At 49.5% G+C, this 21,968-nt stretch overlaps 1 protein-coding gene across 6 annotated transcripts in view; it reads left to right on the top strand.

The window, feature by feature from the left end:
• Window positions 1-17,600, top strand: part of HRH2 (histamine receptor H2) — a 46,394-nt gene extending 28,794 nt beyond the window's left edge. For 4 of the 6 annotated variants that reach the window (XM_060094921.1, XM_060094923.1, XM_060094922.1 and 1 more), the window contains one exon: window positions 14,777-17,600. In XM_060094921.1, coding sequence (XP_059950904.1) covers window positions 14,777-14,969 — 193 coding nt within the window. In that variant the 3' untranslated portion in view covers window positions 14,970-17,600. Of the gene's footprint in view, window positions 1-2,299; window positions 2,441-14,776 lie in introns of all 6 variants that reach the window. The other 2 variants (XR_009531517.1, XM_060094925.1) reach the window with 2 other exon arrangements.
• The last annotated feature ends 4,368 nt before the right edge of the window (window positions 17,601-21,968 follow it).

Raw genomic sequence — 21,968 nt, 5'->3', positions numbered from 1 at the left:
TTCGGAGTCAGAGCTCAGGAAAAAGAGGCGCAAAGGGAGGCCGGGAGCCACAGGTGCCCCCCTGCGGCCAGCTCTCTCCCCTCACAGGCCTCTTGCCAGAACTGCCAGGGCCCGCCCTCCTTCTGCTGCCAGTGAGAGAGTGTTTCCTCCAGCTGGGAGGGAGCTTCTGCTCTGCCCTTCTGGTGCTCTTGGACTATGATACAGAGTTCTTATCCTGACCAACAAGGCCCTACCCTGCCCGACTCTTTCTGCTGCCCTAACGCCTCCTCTGGGCCCCTCGGTCCTGTCCCCAGGCCATGCCTCGTCCCATCCCACGCACCCTCCTCTCAGCCCAAGGCAGTCTTCTTACCCTTCTTGGGACATCCTATCTGTTTTCTGTGTCTGCTCCCCAAGACCGCAAGCTCCCTGAGGGCAGGCTCACGTCTCTGTTGGTCCCTGCCTAACACCTAGCACAGTGCCTGACATAGGACGCCCAGTAATATTTGTTGAATGAATAAGTGAATGAACAAATGCATGAATATCTCCTTCTAGGTCCCCAAGAGCCCTGAGAAGTGACTAATACCACCAGTCGCTTTAGAGATCAGGGAACCAAGTCTTGAAATGCCAAGTTCCAGGAACACAGTGGGAACTCACACATTCCTGGTTCTCTTTTCTAACTTTGACATCACTGTGGGCCTCCCTCCAAGTTGTGGTGTCAGCAGCGGGCCTCACAGAGGAATCTACTGGCTGCTCTAAATCATAGAGTCTGTGGGTGGAAAGAGTCACACCCCTCACCCTGCCTCCCAGGAAAGATGAAGGGATCCCAGAGTTGGGGTGGGAATCCAGAGTTCAGACAACCTGGATGTGGTCCATTGTGTCTCCACGCCATGTCCCCATTTGGCCAGAGTTTGTGGGGGGAGGGTGGAAGTGGCTTTATCTTCTGCTCAAAGTCCAGTCTGGTCCGGCAGAGGAGGCTGCAATTCCCTTAGCAGTAAAAAGGTTACATGACTGATGTACACACACTTCTTAAGAAGGACCTTTGCTCAGAAAGGAGATTTTGCATAATTTACCCCTTCAAGAGCCCAGACTTGTTTATTTGTATCATTTGGGTCCTGAAATAGGCTAACTTTTTGGCACGTTGATTCCAGCATCTCTTAAGGGGCCTTTCTGAGCACTCTTTGCAGAGGCGCCCAGAGCAGCTGGTCCCCCTACCTTCTCCCCCACCACCCCCCAGCCCCCGCCCTACCCCCAGCTAAGGGGCCTGGCTGCCCCCTGCACACTGGCATCCTGCTGGCTGCTGCTTTGTCACCTCTGCCCTCTGTGCCTGGTGGTCCCACCACAAGGCTACTGGGGTGTCTTCCTGCCTCCGTGTGGAAGTTAGGGAGGCCAGTATGAGCCCTAGTCCCCCGCTAGTTAGGGGTTGGGTGATGTTAGACAAGTCATTGACAGTCTGAGCTGAAGTTTCCTTACCTATAAAACTATGATAATTATCAGACCTACTTTGCAGAATTGTGAGAATAAAATGGAGTCAGGGATACAGGCACTTAGCACAGTTCCTGGCAGGTGGCAGGTGCTTTAACAGACTTAACAGACATGAATTTTCCTTCTTTGCCATCCATCTCTTTCTCTTTTTCTTTCTTTTCATTTTGTCTCTTTTCTGTCCTTTTCTATCTTTCTTTTTTATAACAGTTTTATTGAGATATACTTCATATGCTATACGATTCACTCATTTCAAGTGTACAGTTCACCGGTTTTTGGTCTGTTCACAGAGGTGTGCAGCCGTCACCACAATCAATTTTAGAACATTTTCATCACCCCAAAGAAACCCTGTAGCCTTCAGCTATCAACCTCCAGATCCCTGCATTCCCCAGACAACCACAAATCTACTTTCTATCTCTATAGGTGTGCCTATCCTGGACATTTCAGATAATCCGTGTGCTTTTGTGCCTGGCTCTTTCACTTCGCATGATGCTGTTGAGGTTCTTTCTTTATTTTCTGTCTGTTCTTCCTTCCTTTCCTTTTCCCGTTCTGTTTTGTGTTTTCTTTCCCTCCCTCCCCCCATTCCCTTCTGTGTCCATGGTCCCGTTTCTCCTTCACCGAGTGCTTGGGCTTTATGGCAGCTCTCGGCAGTTGGTAGGCCCTTGGGGAGGGGGGCAGGAGGCTGCATTCTGGACCCACAGGTGGCCCACGTCCCTACCTCCCGCCTGGGTGGGCTCGGAAAGGCCGTTCTCAGGCCTGCGGGGCCTGCACTTCTACACGGCTGCGGGCAGAGCAGCGGCTACAACAAGGTATTAACGCTTTTCATCTTCTGTCTCTTCAGAGAGTTTGGGGAGTGAGACTCCCTTCCCAGCCCTGGAGAGGAAGTCAGGGGAAGAGCAGAGGGAGAGGAGGTGGGAAGCCTTTTACAACCTCAAAAGTCAAGGAGAATAAATCGTGGCCCCCACCAGGAGTCACTTGAAAGGTAGAGAACCCCTCCTTTACCTCCCTGGTGATTGTGCCTTTGAAGCGAGCTGGAGGCCCCGCCAGTACCCCGCCAACATCCCTCCCTCCCTGGCTTTGCACAGACCCCTGCCCCTGCCCTTTCCCCACCTTCCCTTGTGGTTCCTTGTGCAGCAGATCTGACAGGACTGCTATGGAGCTGCCTTCCCAGGGGCTGTGAAGGGGAGGGAAGGCGAACCATGCCTTCGGGGCCGCTGCTAGTAGCTTCGTACCCAGGAGAAAAAGGTGAACACTCTAGGTGAACAAATTCAGAGAAAGCCCTTTCTCCAGGGAACCCAGGCCCAGGCCACACAGCTTGTCAAGCAGAAAGAGGTCTGGATTTCAGCCCCGATGCTCTTGTGCAGAGAACAGCCTAAGCAACCACAGGGAGGCCCTGCAGACCTTCCAGACCCCTGGGAGACGGCAGGGTGGAGGGCAGGGCTCTGCAAGCCTCTTCTGCAGAGGGCCAGATAGTAAATAAGTTAGCTTTACGGCGCCTATGCTCTCCGTCACCACTACTCAACCCTGGTGGTATGGCACAAAAGCAGCCCCAGACAATACTTAAATGAATGGGGTGGCTGTCTTCCAATAAAACTTTATTTATGGGCACCAAAATTGGAGTTCCATATCATGTTCACCAGTCACAAAATGTTATTCTTCTATTCACTTTTGTTTTCAACCATTTCAACAAAATAGGTGGTGGGCTGAATTTGGCCCACAGCCTATATCGTCTGCCAACCGCTGGTGTAGGGGAAAGGAAAGGGTGCCAGTTCCAGCCCCAGCACTTGCTGACTCCTTGACTCTAGGCAGGTGGCTTGCCCTCTCTGAGCCTCAGCTTGCTCATCTGCAAAATAGGGATAAAAATACCTCCCTGTGAGGATTGTGATGAGGCTTAGCACTGATTTGTGCAAAGCTCCCGACACAGGGTAGATGCTTGTAAGGGGTAATTTTTCTTTCTTCCTTTCTTTTCCCTTTATTTCTTCCTTCTCTCCCTCCCTCCCTCCCTCCCTCTCTTCCTTCCTTCCTTCCTTCCCTCCTTCCCTCCTGTGGCCCCTCTGTAAAGAAGCAGCTGAAAAGTCCATGGCAGGCTCTGTGGCCTTGTGTCTCAGCTGTGCCACTGAATCGCTCAGTTTGGACCCTGACCCTGAGCCTCGTGTCCCTCCTCTGAAAATGGGGGGCTTGGATCCATCTCAGGGGACCATTCCAACACTAATTATATATAAATGCTTAACAAGAGAGAGAAATTATGCCAAACCCCCAACTGTGTTTGTGTCAAAAATCTTCTGGCGAGGGCAAGGAGGAACCTGTTTTTCATACTAATAAATCACCCTGAGTATGCAGGCAAATTCAGTAAAACATGTCCTTGTTGCAACCTGAGCTTTGAGTGCAGGGGTCACAGGCAGGTAGGGACGCAGATTGGGTACAGGACAGAGCTCCTACAGAGACCCAGCCTGGCAGACAGGGGACCGGGGTTTCTCCACTGCCTCTGCCACGGACAGGCTGTATGGCCTTTAGAAGATCACATCCGTCTCTGAGCCCCAGTTTCCTCATCTGTCAAAGAGAGCTAAGGCTTCTAGCAGATGTCACTGCTCTTAATGAAACAGCAGTGAGTCACAGGGCTCTCTGTTTTAGGGTGATGCTATGTTCATTAAACCTACAGCAGCTGTTTGTGGTAGTGTCAGGGGACAGGGACGGGGTGTGCCTGAGACCCAATGGGTATTTTAGGGTGTCCTTTTTTTTTTAAATAAACTTATTTTATTTATTTTTATTTTTGGCTGCGTTGGGTCTTCGTTGCGGTGCGCGGACTTCTCATTGCAGTGGCTTCTCTTATTGCGGAGCACGGCGCGTGGGCTTCGGTAGTTGTGGCCCACGGGCTTAGTTGCTCCGTGGCATGTGGGATCTGCCCGGGCCAGGGCTCGAACCCGTGTCCCCTGCATTGGCATGTGGATTCTCAACCACTGCCCCACCAGGGAAGCCCTAGGGTGTCCTTTTAATGCAAGGCTGAATAAATCTTTGTGTCTTCTTCTCCCAGCCTGAGGCTCCCCTGAGAAGTGAGGACCATTCCCTCCCTGCCCATCTCTGGGCAGGGAGGTTGGGGGCAGGGGAGTTTGTCCCAGCTCCCAAAAGTGGCATGTGGCTCTGCTTGTCTACATCTGATCGTGCAGAAGGCTGCAGCTTGCAGGGAGGGCCACAGGCTTTGGGACTCACGGGCGGGTGGATGAGACTCAGGCCTTCCTCATTCCAGGACTGAGCACATGCCAATGTCACCCAGGGACAGACGCTCTGGGTGGGCAGCAGGGCATTCCCCAGCACCCAGAGGATTTGGGGGAACTTCCCTTTTCCACGCTGACTTGGGAAACACAGAATATTTATAAATACTTCCTCATCATTGAAACGGAACGTTGAAAGTCAAAGAGAAACTCCATTCCTCTTGCCATCTTACACAAGCCCTGAAGTCACGCTCCGTACTCCCTTTCTGTCACTCATGAGAGATGTGGTCCTGATATCATGGCGACAAGAGGATCCACATGTGGAGATCCTAAGCAGGTCTCTGCGTTAGGAGCTGCTGAGTCTTACTGATTCATTCACTCAGTCGTTCTTTAGTGCCCCTTCCCCTAGGGGGTGTGTGTGTGGGGGTTGGGTAAAGGGGGCGACTCGTGGATCTATGAGATGAGCTGTTAGGGTACAAACTTGTGGGATAAGTGCTGGGACCTGGCAGGAATGGGGGCCAAGAGGTCCCCGAGGTGGCCCCGGAATCGGGCAAAGCCTCCTGGAAGGGGTGATGGCTCAGCTGAGTCCTGAGGGACAGCAAGAGTTTCCTAAGCTGAAGGACAGAGGTTAGAGGTGCCATCCTAGGCAGAGGGGGCTGGAAGTAGGGGAGGAACGGAGGGACAGGGCGGGGAGAGAGGGACCGGGGGTTCACAGACGATGGGAAGGCGACGGATGGGCAGGTGCCTCCTTTTCTAAAACTTTGTCCCCATCTGAAAAGTAGGACTGATCATCCCAGCCCCTCCCTCCCAGGGCTGGGAAAAGGACCCAGGGCGTTAATGCTTGGCTTGGGACGGAAGCTTAGAGCAGAGTGCTGAGTCCGCTCAGGTGTAAGATTCTTTTCTTCATTCTGCTCTGGATGCCCACAGGCCACCACTTCACGGATGGCGGGAAAACGTACATTTTCCAGGTCAGGGGCTCTCAGGCACTCCCAGCTGTAAGCGTGGTGACTTTGGAAGTTGAACCCAGTCAATACAAGAGTCTCTCCACTGCCCCTCCTTCCCTCCAGGGCAAGCTAAGCTCCCGGAGGCTGTCTGGCCCCCACGGCTTCCTTCTCCATCCATGGTGCCCATGCCATGCCTGGGCGCTGGGGACACAGCTGGCTTGCTCCAGGCTTTCCCTGCGTTGCTGAGGAAGAACCACACCTTCCCAAGGTCCTCGGCCTCTGCTACAGGCCCCCAGGCCCCCAGGAATCCCCCAGCAGGCAGGCCCCAAGGCCCAGCCACAAGCTAGGACTCACTGTAGGTATGGGAGATTTTAGGGGCCTCTTGTACCCCATGTGAGAGCAGAGGAACTGGGGTACAGAGCTCCGTGAAGCCTCCTCATGGCCATGTCTGCAGGCCCACCCCCTTGTCCTAGGAAGTAGGACACAAGCCCCTCTACTTTCAGACCCTCACCTCACCTCCAGTGAGCATTCTGACCCCCAAAGGAGAGGCTGGGGGCAGGGCCCACTCTAGCAGCTAACTCAGCCTCCTGCCCCAGCTTCCTCTCTGGGTGGTGGGGAACTGCTCTCACAGGCTCCTGAAAGCCAAATGCCCTTGAACTCTCTCACCATTGTTTCTGCTTCTGTTCCGAGTCACTGCCTGAATGGCTGGGCGGGGTGGGGGTGGGGGGTTGGCACTGACAATGGGGACAAGCCCACTACATCTCAAATTAGTATCCTCTCCCACCCCACCAGCGATGCACCATACACCTGACACACTGGCCCACGTTCAGCACCTAACTAGCCGGTGATGGTGACTAGTAACCACCACTGCCCTGGGAATGGTTGAGCCTGGTAGAGTCAGACTGCCTGATTGACCCTGGGCATGTTACCTCTCCGTGCCTCCATTTCTTCATCTATAAATGGGGATGCTGCTAGTACCCACTTCAAAAGATCGTTCTAAGGGTTCGAGGAGGGAATAGATATACAGGCCCGAGAACAGTGTCGTCCACAGCAGTTCACTGGCAGGCATGGGGCTCCATGAGGAGCCTCGCGATTGACTAAAATGTTCCCCTATTGTTGTATTTTGTCCTTGTCTCGACGTTATTTTTGCTCTTATAAGCAATCCTGTGATGAACATCTCCATGCAGAGAACATTCTGTTTCTTTCAAATTATTTCCCCAGAAACTGAATTTCTGGAACCGGAATTACTGGTGGAAGGAGAGGGATATTTGAGGCCTTTTGTTACACTTTGCTTAATTGCTTTCTAGACTGGCTGTACGGGGGCCCACCAGCCACCTCTGAAGGCATTACTTCCTGGACGTCATGCAGGGGGAGGGTCCTAGAAGGGCTGTGAGGGGGGCTGACTAAGGCAGAGGTATAGCTGGCAAGGAGAAGGGGTCTCTGGCATTTAAGGATGGACAGAGGGGCAGGGAAGAGGGAGAAGAAGGGGCTGAGGAGGAACCATCAGAGAGGTGAGCCCACATCCAGGGCCTGAGCCGTTCAGAGCCTACAGAGCAAGTAAGTCTTCAGTCAAAAGAACTGGCATAGTGATGCCAGGAGCTGAGCCCAGGATGCAGCGTCCTACCCACCTGGATGACCTTGGGCAAATGGCAGCCTCTCTGAGCCTCCATTTCCCATCTATGAAATGGGCATGACCTTTTGCCTGCCTCAGAGGGGTGGGATGGAGTGAGTGATAGGACATGACTTTAGGAGTTGCCTCGGGCACTGTGGGTTCTTTTTCCGAGCACCCACTCACGTGAGTGGGCAGGGTTTTGGGGGTTTCCTTCGGTTTTAAAAAACATTACAGAGTTTCAGGGAGAGGACTGGGCAAGCCAGCCAGTCTCAAATAGAGGTTACTTAGGGGTGGAGCAGCCAGGCAGGGTAAACGCAAGATCTCCCTTGGGACTGGGCAGATCTGAGCATGGCCTAGAGTCCACATGCATTGGACGGGGAGGGGAGGTGGGGGCAGGGAATCTCCAGCTTTGCAGGTGGGCCAAGCTGGGCTCTTTCAATCCTCCACCACTTATTTGCTGTGCAAGTGAACTAAAGTTCTTTGGGCTCAGACTTCCTCACATCTGTTGGAGATAAGAATATCGTAACTCTATCATATGTATCACATGGATGTTGTGAGAATTCAACGTTAAGTGCCTGACCCATGATCTCTCTCAACATTTTATTATTCTGCTGTCTCATTCATCAGCAAAAAGTGGATGACACGGAGGCAAAGGAAGGGTTGAGCGGAAGTAAGCCGCGTCACGCCTTCACTTCTCCTTCAAGCAGCAAGCCCAGCGTGCTATAACATGCCCAACACTCCTCACTGGCTATGTGACCTGGGGCAAGTTTCCTAACCTCTCTGTGCCTTAGTTTCCTCCTCCATCAAATAGGGGGACTAATAGTACCTACCCCTTGAGGTCGAGCTAATATTTACAAAACACCCAGAACCAGGCCTGGCATGCAGCAGGACCTCAGTGCATGGTGGCTGTCATTTGGTTGCTCTTAGGGCTCAGAGCACAGCCTTTGGACCTAGTAGATGTGGCACAGAGCCCTGTTCCTCCACGCACTGGTGTGATTTTGGTCAGGCAGGTCACTTAATCCCACGAAGAGCCAGTTCCCTCATCTGTAAAGAAGTGGGTGGTGGAGCCCCCAAGGCACCCCAAACACACAGTAAGCACTCAACCTGACTATTGACTGAGGGCCTTAAAAAGGACCCCATGGAAACTGCCAGACCCATGCCCTGAGGCTTTGGCTCTCCCAGTGGTGCGTGCATGCTTCTCTCACCTTATTTGTCATGAAAATGAACACTGTTTTTGCAAAACTCCTGCAGGAAGCCTTTGCCCAGCTTGAAGGACAGAAAGAGAGCTCCATCTATGGACTTGGTCATGGGCGCCCATCCTCCTTCCCCCGGCCCTCCACCCTTCAAAGCAGATGCTGATGCAGGCAAACCCTCTGTGTTTACTTCCAGAAAAGTATGAGAAAGCCCTGAAAAAAATCATTTCTTTCATGAGTGGAGGGCTGAAGTTTGGTCATTTTGGCCAAATACTGGGTAGTACTGGTTTGTGGTAGAAAACAAAGTTATTTGAAGATAACACTCATATGAGTAGGCTCTGGGTAACTTGGCATCCTGAAATTTCCACCTCATAGCTTATTTTAGGACAACCAGAAATTAGGTCTGCTTGGAGAAGAGGGTCACCCCTGATTTTGGCAAAAGCGTAAGGCAAGGGGACAGACACTTGGTGGGTTGTGGCTGGCTCCCAGGACACTAGAGGGCCACTTCCCCTTTCTAAGCTCTTCCACTTCCCTTTCCTCAAAAAGGAGAGGGGACTTTGCACTGACCCAGTTCCCAGTATATACGTGAAACTGCCCTGCTCGGTGTGGCAGTTCCCCCAGATGCTTGGGTGCAGGATAAGCAAGGGTCTGGGTTCAGGGAGCAGCCCAGCTTTCAACACGCAGTCCCTCAAGTGCCAGTTCTTGGTGACCTTCAGGGAAAAACAGCTAATGGCTGTACCCATCGTGGGAAACAAAGGAGGAAGGAGAGAGGGAGAATCTTCTGGAATTTCTAAACATTTCTCTTCTCCCATCACTTCTCCAGGCTTCTACAGCACTTCCCCTGGGATTATGCCCATTTTACAGATGAGGAGATGGGTTTCGACAGGGAGGTGGAGTTGTCTGAGACGCGACAGCAGGGGAGTGAGGAAGCTGCAAACTGAATGCATGACTCCTCGTTCTAAATCTCACATTTTGTCCCAATCATCCCAACGCAGGGCTGGTGCTCAGCAGGTATTTGCTGAAATGGTCACCATGCCTCACTGTCTGTCCCAAGGTCCTGGCTCACATTGCTCTTCTGGGCTGGTAGGAGTGGGAAGGTAGATAGAGAAATAAAGCCAGCATGAGACACCACACAGAGGGGTAAGGGCTGCCCCACAGCCAGGGGAAGTGCTTTTGCTTCTGCTCATCTGTGAACTTGGGAAGTCAGAATATGGGAGAATCACTATAGAAAATGAGATTGGCTGGGTTTTTCATTCATTAGTTCACACACACGATTGAGCACCTGCTATAAACTTGGACAGTGGGGTAGATGATGAAAGATCCAACACCTGCCTTTAGTCTGGGAGATAGACAGGTAAACTGATGGTTAACCCAAGGAGGTAAGTGTCTCAGTGGAGGGGCTGTAGGAGCCAGGAGTGAATCAGTAATCTTGGGAGACCTCAGAGACAGCTTCCCAGAGGAGGTGATGCCTGAACAGAACCTTGAAACACTTCAAAGTGCACAGCAAAGAAGGTACAGGAATTTCAAGCAATGGGGATGACATGTGTATAGGTGCAAGTCAAGACAGAGCAGAGTAATGTGTGCATGCGGTGGTTCTGTGTGATAATTTGTACTATAAGCAGTAGATGGTAATGGAAAAGGTCACCAACAGTCATTATCTGTAGTCCTTACAATAGTCCTGTGAGCTTGGTATTGTTAACAGATTTCACAGATGAGAAAACTGAGGTTCAGAGCGAGACTGAGCAAGGCTTCTCACGGAAACTGGGTCCTGACCCCTGGTGGCTGAACATATTGTAGCACCCTCACGTGAAAAGATATTCAAAGAACATTTATTTAAGAAAGCTATTAGGACACTATTAATTGCCAGTAGCAGAAACCCAGTTAGAAGAGGCTGGGATTGGTAGAGGTAGGGAATTAGCTTATAGAACTGAAGAAATCAAGAATAGCTTCAAGTTGGATTCAGGAGCTCAAATGTCATCATAAATTTGTCTTTCTCCAGCTTTCAACTCAGTTTCACCTGTGTTGCCTTCATTTTCAGTTAGAGTCTCCCCATGAGGCCACCATGAGCTCCAAGCTTACATCTTACCATCTTAGTAGCCCCACTGGAAAATATTCCCCTTTCCTCCCGTTCCAACAGAAAGTTTTAGGCCTAAGTTTCATTGGCTGGATGGGGTCCTGTCTCTACCTCTGTACCCAGACCTGGAGCCAATGCGATGAATAAGGCAAATCTCACCTCACCCACATGGACAAAGAGTAGGGAAGTTTGGATCCCAAAGAAGAATCAAGAACCAAGAGAAGGGGAATTGATGATGAGAAGGTAAAAATAAGATGTTTACCATAAGCACTTACCGAATGGCAGACAACCTATTATGTGCTCTCCTAGAACCCCATTTACATCTCTGAGCCTCAAGTGTCAGAGCTCAAGATGGACCATAAGGGAGTCCAGGAATATTAAATGTACAAGTATCTCTAGATGTGTGTAATGTAATAAAGTCTACACAGTGTGGGACTCCAGCTTAGTGTCTCATCCCACCTTACACTTGGCATGGATGGCAGGCTAAGTAAAGGAGGAAGGGCTCCATACCACTAGACATTATTAAGTTAAATATGCATGGCAAAAAATTTTAATAAGAGGATGGAAATTCCATATGGTAAGGAGGAAAGAGAAGGAGAAAAAAAGGCAGTTTAAAACAAAGCAAAAAAAAGACAGAAAATTTTAGAAAAGATGGGACAAATGTAGAACACAAAATCACATTGAAGAAATCAGTCAAAATATATCAGTAATCACAGGACAAGTAAATGGAATATCCTGGGCCAATTTAAAAATTGGAGATTGTCAGATTTGATTATTTTTAAACCCAAAAAAATATTTTTACAAGAGATAGACTTAAGGAAACAAAAAAGTTGAAAGTATAAGGAATGAAAAATAAGATATACTAGGCAAATACTAACCAAAAGAAATCTGGGTAGCTATATTAATATCAGACAAAGTGAACTGTAAGCAAAAAATATTACTAAAGATAAAGAGGGTCACCATCTCTTGAAAAAAGATTCAGTTCACTAGAAAGATAAGAATTCTAAACTTGTATGTACCAAATAAACCAGCTTCAAAAAGTAAAACTGACAAAGTAACATTAACAAAACTACAAAGAGAAATTAATCATTAACATCATAAGCAAACAATATTAAGACTAAAAGGGAGATATTATTATAGATTTTGAAGAGATGAAGAAACATGATAAAAACATTGTGGTCAATTTTATGCCCAAAACAAGGGAAAATTCAGAGGCAGTGCATGAGTTCCTAGCAACAGAACTTACCAAAAGTGACTTGGGAAGAAATAGAAAACCCGAATGGTCCTATAACCATTAAAAAATAAAAAAAGTTGGCTTGCCTGGTGGCACACTGGTTGAGAGTCCGCCTGCCGATGCAGGGGACGCGAGTTCATGCCCCAGTCCGGGAAGATCCCACATGCCAGAGAGTGGCTGGGCCCATGAGCCATGGCCGCTGAGCCTGTGCATCCGGAGCCTGTGCTCCCCAACGGGAGAGGCCACAGCAATGAGAGGCCCGCGTACCGCAAAATAAAATAAAAAACAAACAAAATAAAGAAAGTGAATGAAACACCAGTAGTGCTTGGTTTTGCCAAGGAGTTCTACCAAACACTCAAGGAACAGATTGTTCCAGTCCTGCTCAAACTCTTCAGAGGAGAGGAAAAGGGACACTCTCCTGTTTATTTGATGAGGCCAGTAGAGTGTAGATTCAAAAACAAGTATGAGAAGGGAGAAGATAAAAATGAGAAACAACCCAGATGTCCACCAGCGGGTGAATGGATAAATAAATTGGAGTATCTTCCCATAATGGAGTACTTTATGACTGTGAAAATGAACTACAGGTTCACGCATTGACAGAGTTTAATCTCAAAAGTATAATGTTAAACAACAACTAAAAAAAGGAAGCTACAGAAAAAAAAAATCCTAAAACATGATTCCATTTATATAAAAATAAAATGCTGGCAGAGCAACACAGTATATTATTCAGGGGTACATTCATGTTTGCTGAAACAAATCAAGGGCCTGGTAAATTCTATTTCTTAACCTGAGAGGTGGTTACACTTGTATTCATTTTAATATTCTTTAATATTTTAAGCCACACACATACGTTTTTTATATAGCCTCTTTGATGTATTTCATTTTAAAATATTTTATGACACAATCTCCATGTAGCAAAAAGATATGTCTGAGTAGAGGAGTTATTTGAGATGTTTATTTTCTTCTTTTTGTTAGTCTCTATGTTCTGAATTTTTTACTATGAACGTGATACTTCCATAATAATATTATTTTAAATGATTTTACAGCCTTTTAGAAGAAGGGAGGTAATTTCCTAGCCTAGAGCTAGCTTGTCTTTGATAATTTCACTAATCTACATGAAAGTCACTTTATCACACTTCAGGCTCCATCTGGAATGTTAATCCAAGGGCAGAAACCTGCCTACTTGGTCAAATATGTACACTGCTGGCATGGAGAGGAACTAGAGCCTCTGAAGTGCAGGGGTGTGACCTGGGGGTCCAGGTGAGGGCAGGTGTTCTGGGGACAGTGGGGCTGGCCAAACCCGCGAGAGAGCTTGGGCCGTGCAAAGCCTCCAGCACTGGCTAAGCCAGAACATACCATGCATCCAAGGAAGCTTGGGTGTTGGCTGTGGGTGCTGGCTGTGTCCTTGTTCACAAAGTCTTTACAAAGGCAGGCATCCAAATCTACACCTCCCCTCCGATGGACTCTAAGGGGAAGCATGATGCTTTTCTCTCTCTCCATGTGGAAGGGAGTGAGTTCGAATCCTCTGGTGGCCAGAATACCTTAACAGATGATGGCTAGAGCTGAGGCCAGGCACAAGTTTCATGGGACATCCGGAGGACCCGCAGTGAGTCTCGGGACCAAGCAAGGGCTAGCCTCCAGCCTGAAACTGGACAAAGAAAACTACTGCTCCAGCCTAGGCAGGGAAGCAAGAAACTAGGTAGCATCCATTGCCTTAGACAGAGCTAAAGCCAGATTTTGTCCTGCCCTGGAGCTGCAGAGACACCCAGGCAAAGTGTCTAGGGACACCAAGCAATGCTTAGCTTCTCCTGCATTGGGGCCAAGCATGAAACAGGATGGGCCAGGACTTGCAAGGACACTCCTCAAACCACAGTTGCTTGCAAATCTGCTTCCCTGTGCAGCCCATAGTCCTCTCCCAACTGCATAATATACACTTAAATCTCTACACCACCTGGCTGTTTTCACTGAAATATATTTATAAGACTTTATATCATCACCATAAATGGAAATGCAGTATCACTTGTGGAAAACAGAAAGTACTTGTGATCATAGAAACAATGCCACAAAACAATGCCACCCAAGTTTGGCCAGATCCCATTGCCTGATTAAAGCTCTGAGACTGACCCCACTCCAGGTTATAAAGGGACACCTTCGTGTTGAGTACTAAAAACACAGGCCCTCCACACTGAGGCTTTTTCTCTTGACCTCAGAAGGCTTGAAATAAAAACGATGCAGGAATTCTTACTCACTGAAAGTATCGGAAGGAAAAAGCAGGTCAGCTGTCCACATCTTAGCAGGCAACAGGGCAAAGGAATTTTGTATACCCAGATATGGGGGAAGTCTTCATCTTTCTGAAAATGTATGTCAAATACTTTGTTAAAAACTTTCCTCCCAAGTGTTTGGCTAACTTACCTTCAGTGACCTTCAATCAGCTTGACTCAATGGACATAACTGAGGACCTACTATGTGCCGGCGGCCACTTAGTAGGGGTTTGAAAGGCAAGCGCCTTGCCTTCAGGGACCACACATTCTAATGGAGAGACAGACGCATTCACAACTGATTTTAATGCAAAGCTGAATAAATCTTTGTGTCTTCTTCCCCCAACCTTCCCCCAACTCAAGCAAAACATGATGTAGGTGTTCAGGAAACATTTTATTCAGACACAGAAATAGCAAACATTCAGTGGGCTCCTACCATGAGCCAGGCAATGTGTGGGATACTTTTAAACATATTTTATAACACTTAATCCTTTCAAGAATTGGAAAGGTGGTTATTTTTACCTTCACTTAAGGTTCAGAGAGGTTAAGTAACTTGACCAAGGGTACACAGCATGTTAGAAGCTGATTTGGGGTTTGAAAGCAAGTCTCCTGAATGCTCCCCATTGTGGGTTGAGGGAACAAGTCCCTGTTGCATGTGAGAGGTTCCCCGCCCCATACTACCCCACCTTTCCCAGCTCCCGGCTTAGAAGAAGCAAAGACCAGAGGCTAGGTCTGGCCCTACTGGCCTTGCTCAGTGGTCACCTCAGCCCTAACCTATGCTTGTGTCTCCCCAGGAAGCCAGCGATGTCTTGCACCCTGTGCTCCAGCAATCTTCTGAGCTGCTGCAAGAGCCTGTGGGCGCTTAAGTTCCTCCAGAGACACGTGGGAGGCCCCTTGGAGGAGCAGCCGGGAGAGCCACTGTCTGAGGAGCTGCTAAGGACACTGGCCCAGGAATCGGTGAGGACGCTGCCCTCTGAGGCTGTCTAGACCCAGTCCCAGAACGCTGAAGATCCTGCTTCTGGTCACCAAAATTTGACTCCTGGAGCCACTAAGGACCCAGCAGCCCCCCCAAACCACCCAGGACACACCCTAGCCTGAGTCTGGGGACTCCCAGAGCACATGGTGGGTGCTGGGGTCCTCTGGCCTAAGATGGAGCAGCCTGCTCTGCGCTCAGACTCCCCTGGGTCTGGGTCTGCTGAATCCCATGGGTTCAAAGCTCAGGTTGGTGCTGGCCCTGAGTCATGGGCAGAGACGGTGGGACTTTCGGGGAGGTGCACACAGGTGTGTACACGGAGGTGTATGTGCTGACACATGCCTGCCCTCTGAGCATGGCAGAGGGTTGTTGCCATGAAACATTGGCCTCTCACTCCCTCGTGGGTTCTGTGGGATGAAGGGAGGGCAGGGAAGGACATTAGCCTTTAATGAACACCTACTGTGTGCCAAGTACCTCACCCGCATGAGCTCACGTCATCCTCGTTACTTGTGGCAGGGATGGTCGACCTGTCTTTACAGGAATGGAGACTGAGGCTCAGAGAAGTAAGGGACCACTCAGCTAGAAAGTGTGCCTGGCACATAGGAGGCACTTGAGAATAGTTGCTAAAGGAAGGAAGGAACAAACAGACGAATAAACAAATGGGAGGATGGGTAGAAGCCCATGCTCTTGACACAACACTACACTGCCTCTCAGGAGAGGCCACGATATTTCCTTGACTCAGCAGACCCTCCTGCTAGCGAGGCTCAGACCCGGAGCCTGGGCGGGGGGGGGGGTCCCTTCATGCTGCAGTTCTGACCCTCTCTGGTGCTTTCCATCAACAAGGAGTGGCACGGAGCAGACTTGCTGCGGCAAGTGTGCGGGGCCACAGGGAGGGACAGGGAGAGGTGGGGTGGTGAGGACATGACAGGCAGGGATGGGGAAGTTGGCCCCGCTGCACCCTCTGCTGGATGCGGGACCTTGGGCATGGCGGCGGACACCTTGGAGCAGCTCTTTACTCCTCTGTCCCGGGGGCTACGCTCCCCATTCCTATTTTCAGGGCTGTTGAAGAGGCCCAAGGAGGTGAAGGCGGTGGCAGCCCCAGAGGGATGAGGGTGATCCTGGGCTCTCCTCGCTGACCGCTGCCCCTCCCTGAGCCCACTCTTCCCTTGGTTCCAAGAACCCCTGTTGTGGTCCGCAGAACCACTGTTGTGGTCCCCCTCCCCATTCACCCCTGCCTTTTCAGTCCCTCTTTCAGCCCACCGTTCTCTCCCCAGCCACCACGTGTGCTGTTCCCCAAGGCTCAGTCCTGAGTCTTCTCTTCTCACTGCGATTTCTCGCCCTCTGTGCCCTCGTCTCCACCCTCTGAAGGTACCAAGAGACTTATCTCAAAGGAGATTACTCACACATGTGTACCTGGAGCCCAGGCTCTTTCTGGGAGCCTTTGACCGACTTGCAACCTCACCGTGAGCATGTCCACAGCGGCACCTTGACCATCTCCTCTCCCAGGGTCCCCCTTCTCGGACAGAAGCCCTGACATTGGCTTCAAAGGTCAATCTTGGCATCAACTTTCTCCTGGCTCTGCATGGTCCATCCTCTTGTATCCTAGCTCCTGCTTGTATCCACCATTTACCTGGTTCTCTCCACTTGCCCTGTCATCACTCAGTTCCACTGCCATCCCCTCCATCAGGACAATTGAAACAGCTTCCCATATTCCCCACTGGCCTCCCCCATGCCCACCCTCCACCCCACGGCCACACTGGGCTGTGCAAAATGCAAACCCATACAGAAAAACATCTTTCCCACAGCCCTCAGGCCCTGCGTGGTGGGCTCCGACATGCCTTCCAGCCTCCTCTCGCCCCACACTCCCTTCCATCTCTTCATCCCAACCCTAGCGGCCTTCTCCTTTGGGTTTATTTATCTCACTCCTCCTCCAGCTACCAGGCCACACACAGAGCTGTTTCCATGACTTGAAAAGCTCCTCTTGCCCTTTCAGCCACAGGATCTCAGCCAAAACATCACTTCTTGAGGGAGTCTTCTTTGACCCTCCCTATTGGGTCAGTCCTCCCACCCATACCCACAGAACTGTCCTTGGAAGCCATGGGTATGGTTGTCATTTACAGTCATCTGTGTAGTTCCCTGACCCCTGTCCGTCTCCCCTACTCAGGAGGTCATGAGTCCTGCCTATTTCTGTTGACCATTGTATGTCTAGCCCTTAGAAGACTCTTTGGCCTATATAGTAGGAGCTTTAAGCAGTTTATCTGCCAATACACCTGAAGGCACAATTTGCCCCAGTGGCCCCCAGAGATGTTCAGTCTCTTGGCTGGATTCCTTCTGGAAACCCCAGAATCCCATTCTTGGAAATTTCCCCAGGAGTCTGAGACAGGTGAATCTCTAAGTCATGACCAAGTAGATGGAGCATAAGACTGGTCTGGCTGATCACAGACTCAGCTGGTCAGGGCTGAGGTCAAGGTGCTCACGTGCCACTTGCCACTGCAGGTCTGGCTCTAGCTGCCCCTGCCCTCCTGGGGGCCTCCTGGAGCCCCTACTGGCTGCAGAAGTGGGGCGCATGCTCCCTAGAGGAGAAGCATCTGTGGTGGGGCCCCAAATCCATATTTTGTGTTACCATCGTGTTCCAATAAAGCTATCAAAACAGATGCTGCCTTGCGGTTTTATTTTTTAACTTCCTGGTGAGGAAATACTCCCCAAACTTCATCATATGGTGTGTCTTGATTTAGAAAAAGAATTATCATAAAATGTTGGGGTAAAGGCCAACTGGGAAATTGCCTTAAAAGGTAAAAGAGTTTTCAGGTAATTAGGTCTCATCTTGAAATGCCCTGTTAGAAATGAGGGGCGGGCTGATGAGAAGGGTCAGATCTTCTTCCTGCTCACCTAGTGAGACAGGTACATGGTCGGCACTCAGTAAGTGTTTGTGGAATGGAATATTTCAGAAATTGTCAGATCCAGAGATGCTTTTGGTAGGTGGGAGAAAAAGGCATCTTTAAAATGGAAAACTTGTCAATTGGGGAAGTCTTCCACAGTCAAGAGTAGGTGGGTGAAGTGTAAGTAAAAAACCAGGTCAAGGAAAAAATTCATCGATTCTGTGCAAGGAATGATTCCCAAAGTCACCCATGAAAGGGTTTGGAAAAGGGAGGGAGTTGATCAGTGTCAAGGTCACCATTTGATAACTGCAGTGTCGGCGGTGAGCAGTGTCCCCTGGGGTGGAAGGAGGAGGCTGTAGGAGGCTGTGAAATCCTGAACTTCGGGCCTTGCAGAAGAATACACCAAGACACACCTTGATGAATTTCCACAGGAGGCAGAGAAGAGATTGTGAGTCATCACAATCAGAGCTTATAGGAGCTGATCTTCCAGAAATGGATTTTGATATATTTCAGGGTAGAGAAGACAAAGCGTGTTAAGAGGTCCTTGGGGAAGATGAAAGTAGTAGACCGATGGAGTCATTAGATGATGTCAAGCAGTTCTATGTAGATGGTATAAAAAGGATGGGGAAGTGTCCCCTGAATGATAACTGTGCGTGCAGTGAATATCGGGGCACTTTATACGCACCCAGTCAGGGCTGGAAACCTGGGAACAACACTTTCCAGAATCCTGTTCCAACAGGTTCAGCTTCCACCAGTGGGAAGCAGAGGAGAAGCAAAACCATTGTTGCTAAGTAGATCAAGGGAGGAGGGACAGGAGGAGGGGAAGTAGGCCCAGGTGGGTACAAGGGGCTACCGCAGGAGTCTTGGAGCAGAGAAGTTCTAGAGGGAGTTGCGCTAGGGAATGTTGTCTCATCCTGTGGGTGATGGGAAGGCTTTGAAAGGTCCTCATCAAGAGGGGACTAAAATGATGAGGTCTGTACTATAAGAAGATCTTTCAGAGTCCAGTCTGGGGAAATCCACTAAGGGGGCAGGGGGTAGAGGCAGAGTGAGTGCAGGCAGCTCCATTGCAGGTGGGGGGCGGTTTGACAGCTGCATCTTATTAGGATCTACTCCAGACCCTACAACAGACTTCAGGCTACAGACTGGGAGCCCAAAGGAATCAGACCCTCCATGCCCTCCAGAGAGACAGGCATTACCAGGGAATCAGAGGAGGAATGGGACATGGGGGCCAGAGCTGGGGTCGCTCGGGGTGGAAAGTGTGGGAGTTGTGTGTGTGTGTGTGTGTGTGTGTGTGTGTTTGTGTGGAGTGTGGAAGGATGTGGACCAAAGAAGCATGAACTTCTAAGAGGAAACATTCCTGGTGCACATCGGGCTGTGTTTAAACGCAGGGTAGAAGTGTGGCAGGTGGTGGGAATGCTCGGAGCCAGGATGGAGGGAATCCACTTGGCATCTCATCTCAGCTAAACCACTGACAGTCAACACTTGGCTGATCAGACTCCATCTGGAGCTTTGGGGGAGAGTTTATCATCTTCATTGTCCATTTTAGGGGGCTCTTTCCAGGTCAGTCAAGCAAGGAATGACAGCCTAGAACACACTTCTCCACCCCTATTCCCAAATCCCACCAGAACTCCAAGCATTCCAGTGATAATTCAGGAGCCCTCAGTGGTCACCAATAGCCCACAGGGTGACTGGGAAAAGGCTCCCTTCACCTTGCCGGCAGCCCTACGGGGCTCGTTATTTTGTGATTTTGGAGGCCATTGCACCATGACCCCAACCTCCCCATTCAGGGTCACACAGAACAACATGTTTCTCACACCCTGAGATGCCACCTTGTGAGTCAGAGCACTGGCCTGGCTGGACCTCGGCCCTCACTCCCTGGGGCTTTGTGAAGGCTCTCATGTGCCTGGTGGGCCTGGCAGGATTCCCAAGGAAATAGAGCCCCAGAGGGACATGCCCTCTGGGCTGAGCTATTCCCAGATAAACCTGTTCTTCACTTTCAACTGAGAATTACAAGCCCTTTCATGAATCTAGATGTTACATCAGGCCCTCCACAGACACTGGTCCAGTTTTTCCACTGGGAACAGGCAGAGGTTAGCATCCCCACAACCTGGGGCCTCAACAGGGACAGGGCTCACCCCAAGTTAAAAATCCAAGTGACGTGGTTTCCAGCCCAGACCTGCTTGTCTCCAAAGTCCAGATATTTTTTTTAATCATTCATATTATGAAATTAATTTGTAAGGATTAAGCAATAATCAGACACAGCCTCTTTTCAAAATTGTAACATTACAGAGAAAGTCAGAGTTCCTTGGACCATCCCTCCCCATCCTTTTCCTCTAGTGATTTCCAAGGCAAACACTGCTAACACGTTTGCTGTATGGTGTTTGGTTCAGTTTTGCTTGGTTTTCAACATAAAAGTTATACTGCACCTCAGGAACTGAACTCAATAATCTGTCTTCAAGGTTCAACCATATTAGCACATAAAGGGCTCCCTCTTATTTTGTCCCATGGTATCGGTACCCACAGTTCATTTAGCTGTTTCCCCTAGCCATGGACATCTGAATCGCTTCTAATTTCTAGTAATTTAAATAATAATATGCTTTTCCATTATAGGTTATTACAAGATATTGAATATAGCTCCCTGTGCTATACAATAGATCCTTGTTTTTTATCTATTTTATATATGGTAGTTTGTATCTGTTAATCCCAAGCTCCTAATTTATCCATTGCCTGACCCTTTCCCGTTTGGTAACCCATAAATTTGTTTTCTATGTCTGTGAGTGGTGTTTCTGCTTTGTTAATAAGTTCATTTGAATCACTTTTCTGTACACCTGAAACTAACACAACATTGTAAATCAACTATACTTCAATTTAAAAAATAATAATATGCTGACCATCTGAAACAATGTTTCCTTGTGTACACCTGCAAGTGGGTTCTGTTGTTATTGGGGGTGGTGTGTGTGTGTGTCCATCTGTCTGTGCACGTGTGTTTAGCATACCTACAAGTGTAACTGTGGATATGGAGCATGTGTGTTGCTGAATAGCCCTCCAGAGAGGCACAGCTCATTCAAGCTCCCACCAATAACACTAGGCGGGGCCTGGCTCCCCAAAGCCCCACCATCCACTTGTGCCTTTTCTACCATGCCCTCTGGCTTCTTTCATCGCTGAGAAATTAGAATATTCCTCCTAGGGATGCCTTACCTCCAGTCAGTGCAGGCAGGTCATTTAGGTAGAAGAAATTTTCAGAGACCCCCTTGGGTTCGCCCCAGGTTTCCCATGAGCCCTACCAAGCCTTGCCTTCCTCATTGGGGTCCTTTTAGCGGAGGACAGCCTTGTCGAAGCCACACCACTGGAGAGAGGTTGTATCAGTTCACAAGAGCCACAGTAGTGTTGCATAACAAATATCCACAAACACTCTCAGCGTATGACAGTAACATTTATATAACTCATGAAGCTGTAGGCTGGCTAACAAGGATGGGCTCTGCTGGGGTTGTTCATCTTTGCCCCATAAGTCTCTCTTTTTCTCTTGGGACCAGCAGGCCGACCCAGGCATGTTCTTCTCACAAAAATGGCAGGGACACAAGAGAGCAAGCCCAGGAACACAAGTGCGTTTCAGGTTTCTGAGCATCTTGCCTGCAAACATACCATTAACCAAAGTAAGTCTCATGGGCAAGTCAAGGATGGAGTGAGTATACCTACCCCTCCCACAGAACTGAGGTGGAGTGAGGGATGAATGTTACTGGATGACTATCTAATGCATTACAGTGGCAGAGCCTGGGTGGGAACTGAAGTCTGCCTGACTCCAGAGCTCGACATCCTCAGGATGGAGGAGACCTGGGTCTCCCAAGTGATTGGAAATTCCCTGGAGCTCCCTAAAACTCCTACTCTTCAATATTACAGTTGCTTCCAGCCTCCTACATACCTTATGCTCGTTCTTTACCCTGGCCTACAGCAAGATCTTTAAGACTCAAATCTGGGCCATGGTATTGCCTGGCTGAAAACCCTTCAGTGCTCCACCACCACCATTTCTACTGCTCCCCCAAATTATCATCACTTGAGTAGGGCATTCAGGGCCACACTTTGGTCTGGTTCTGCCTAGTGGTCCAGGTTCATCTTGTACCTCTCTCCCTATGCTCC

Source organism: Mesoplodon densirostris, chromosome 3 (assembly GCF_025265405.1).
Source record: "Mesoplodon densirostris isolate mMesDen1 chromosome 3, mMesDen1 primary haplotype, whole genome shotgun sequence".
Taxonomy (NCBI): Eukaryota; Metazoa; Chordata; class Mammalia; order Artiodactyla; family Ziphiidae; genus Mesoplodon; species Mesoplodon densirostris.
This window is presented reverse-complemented; position numbering and strand designations above follow the sequence as displayed.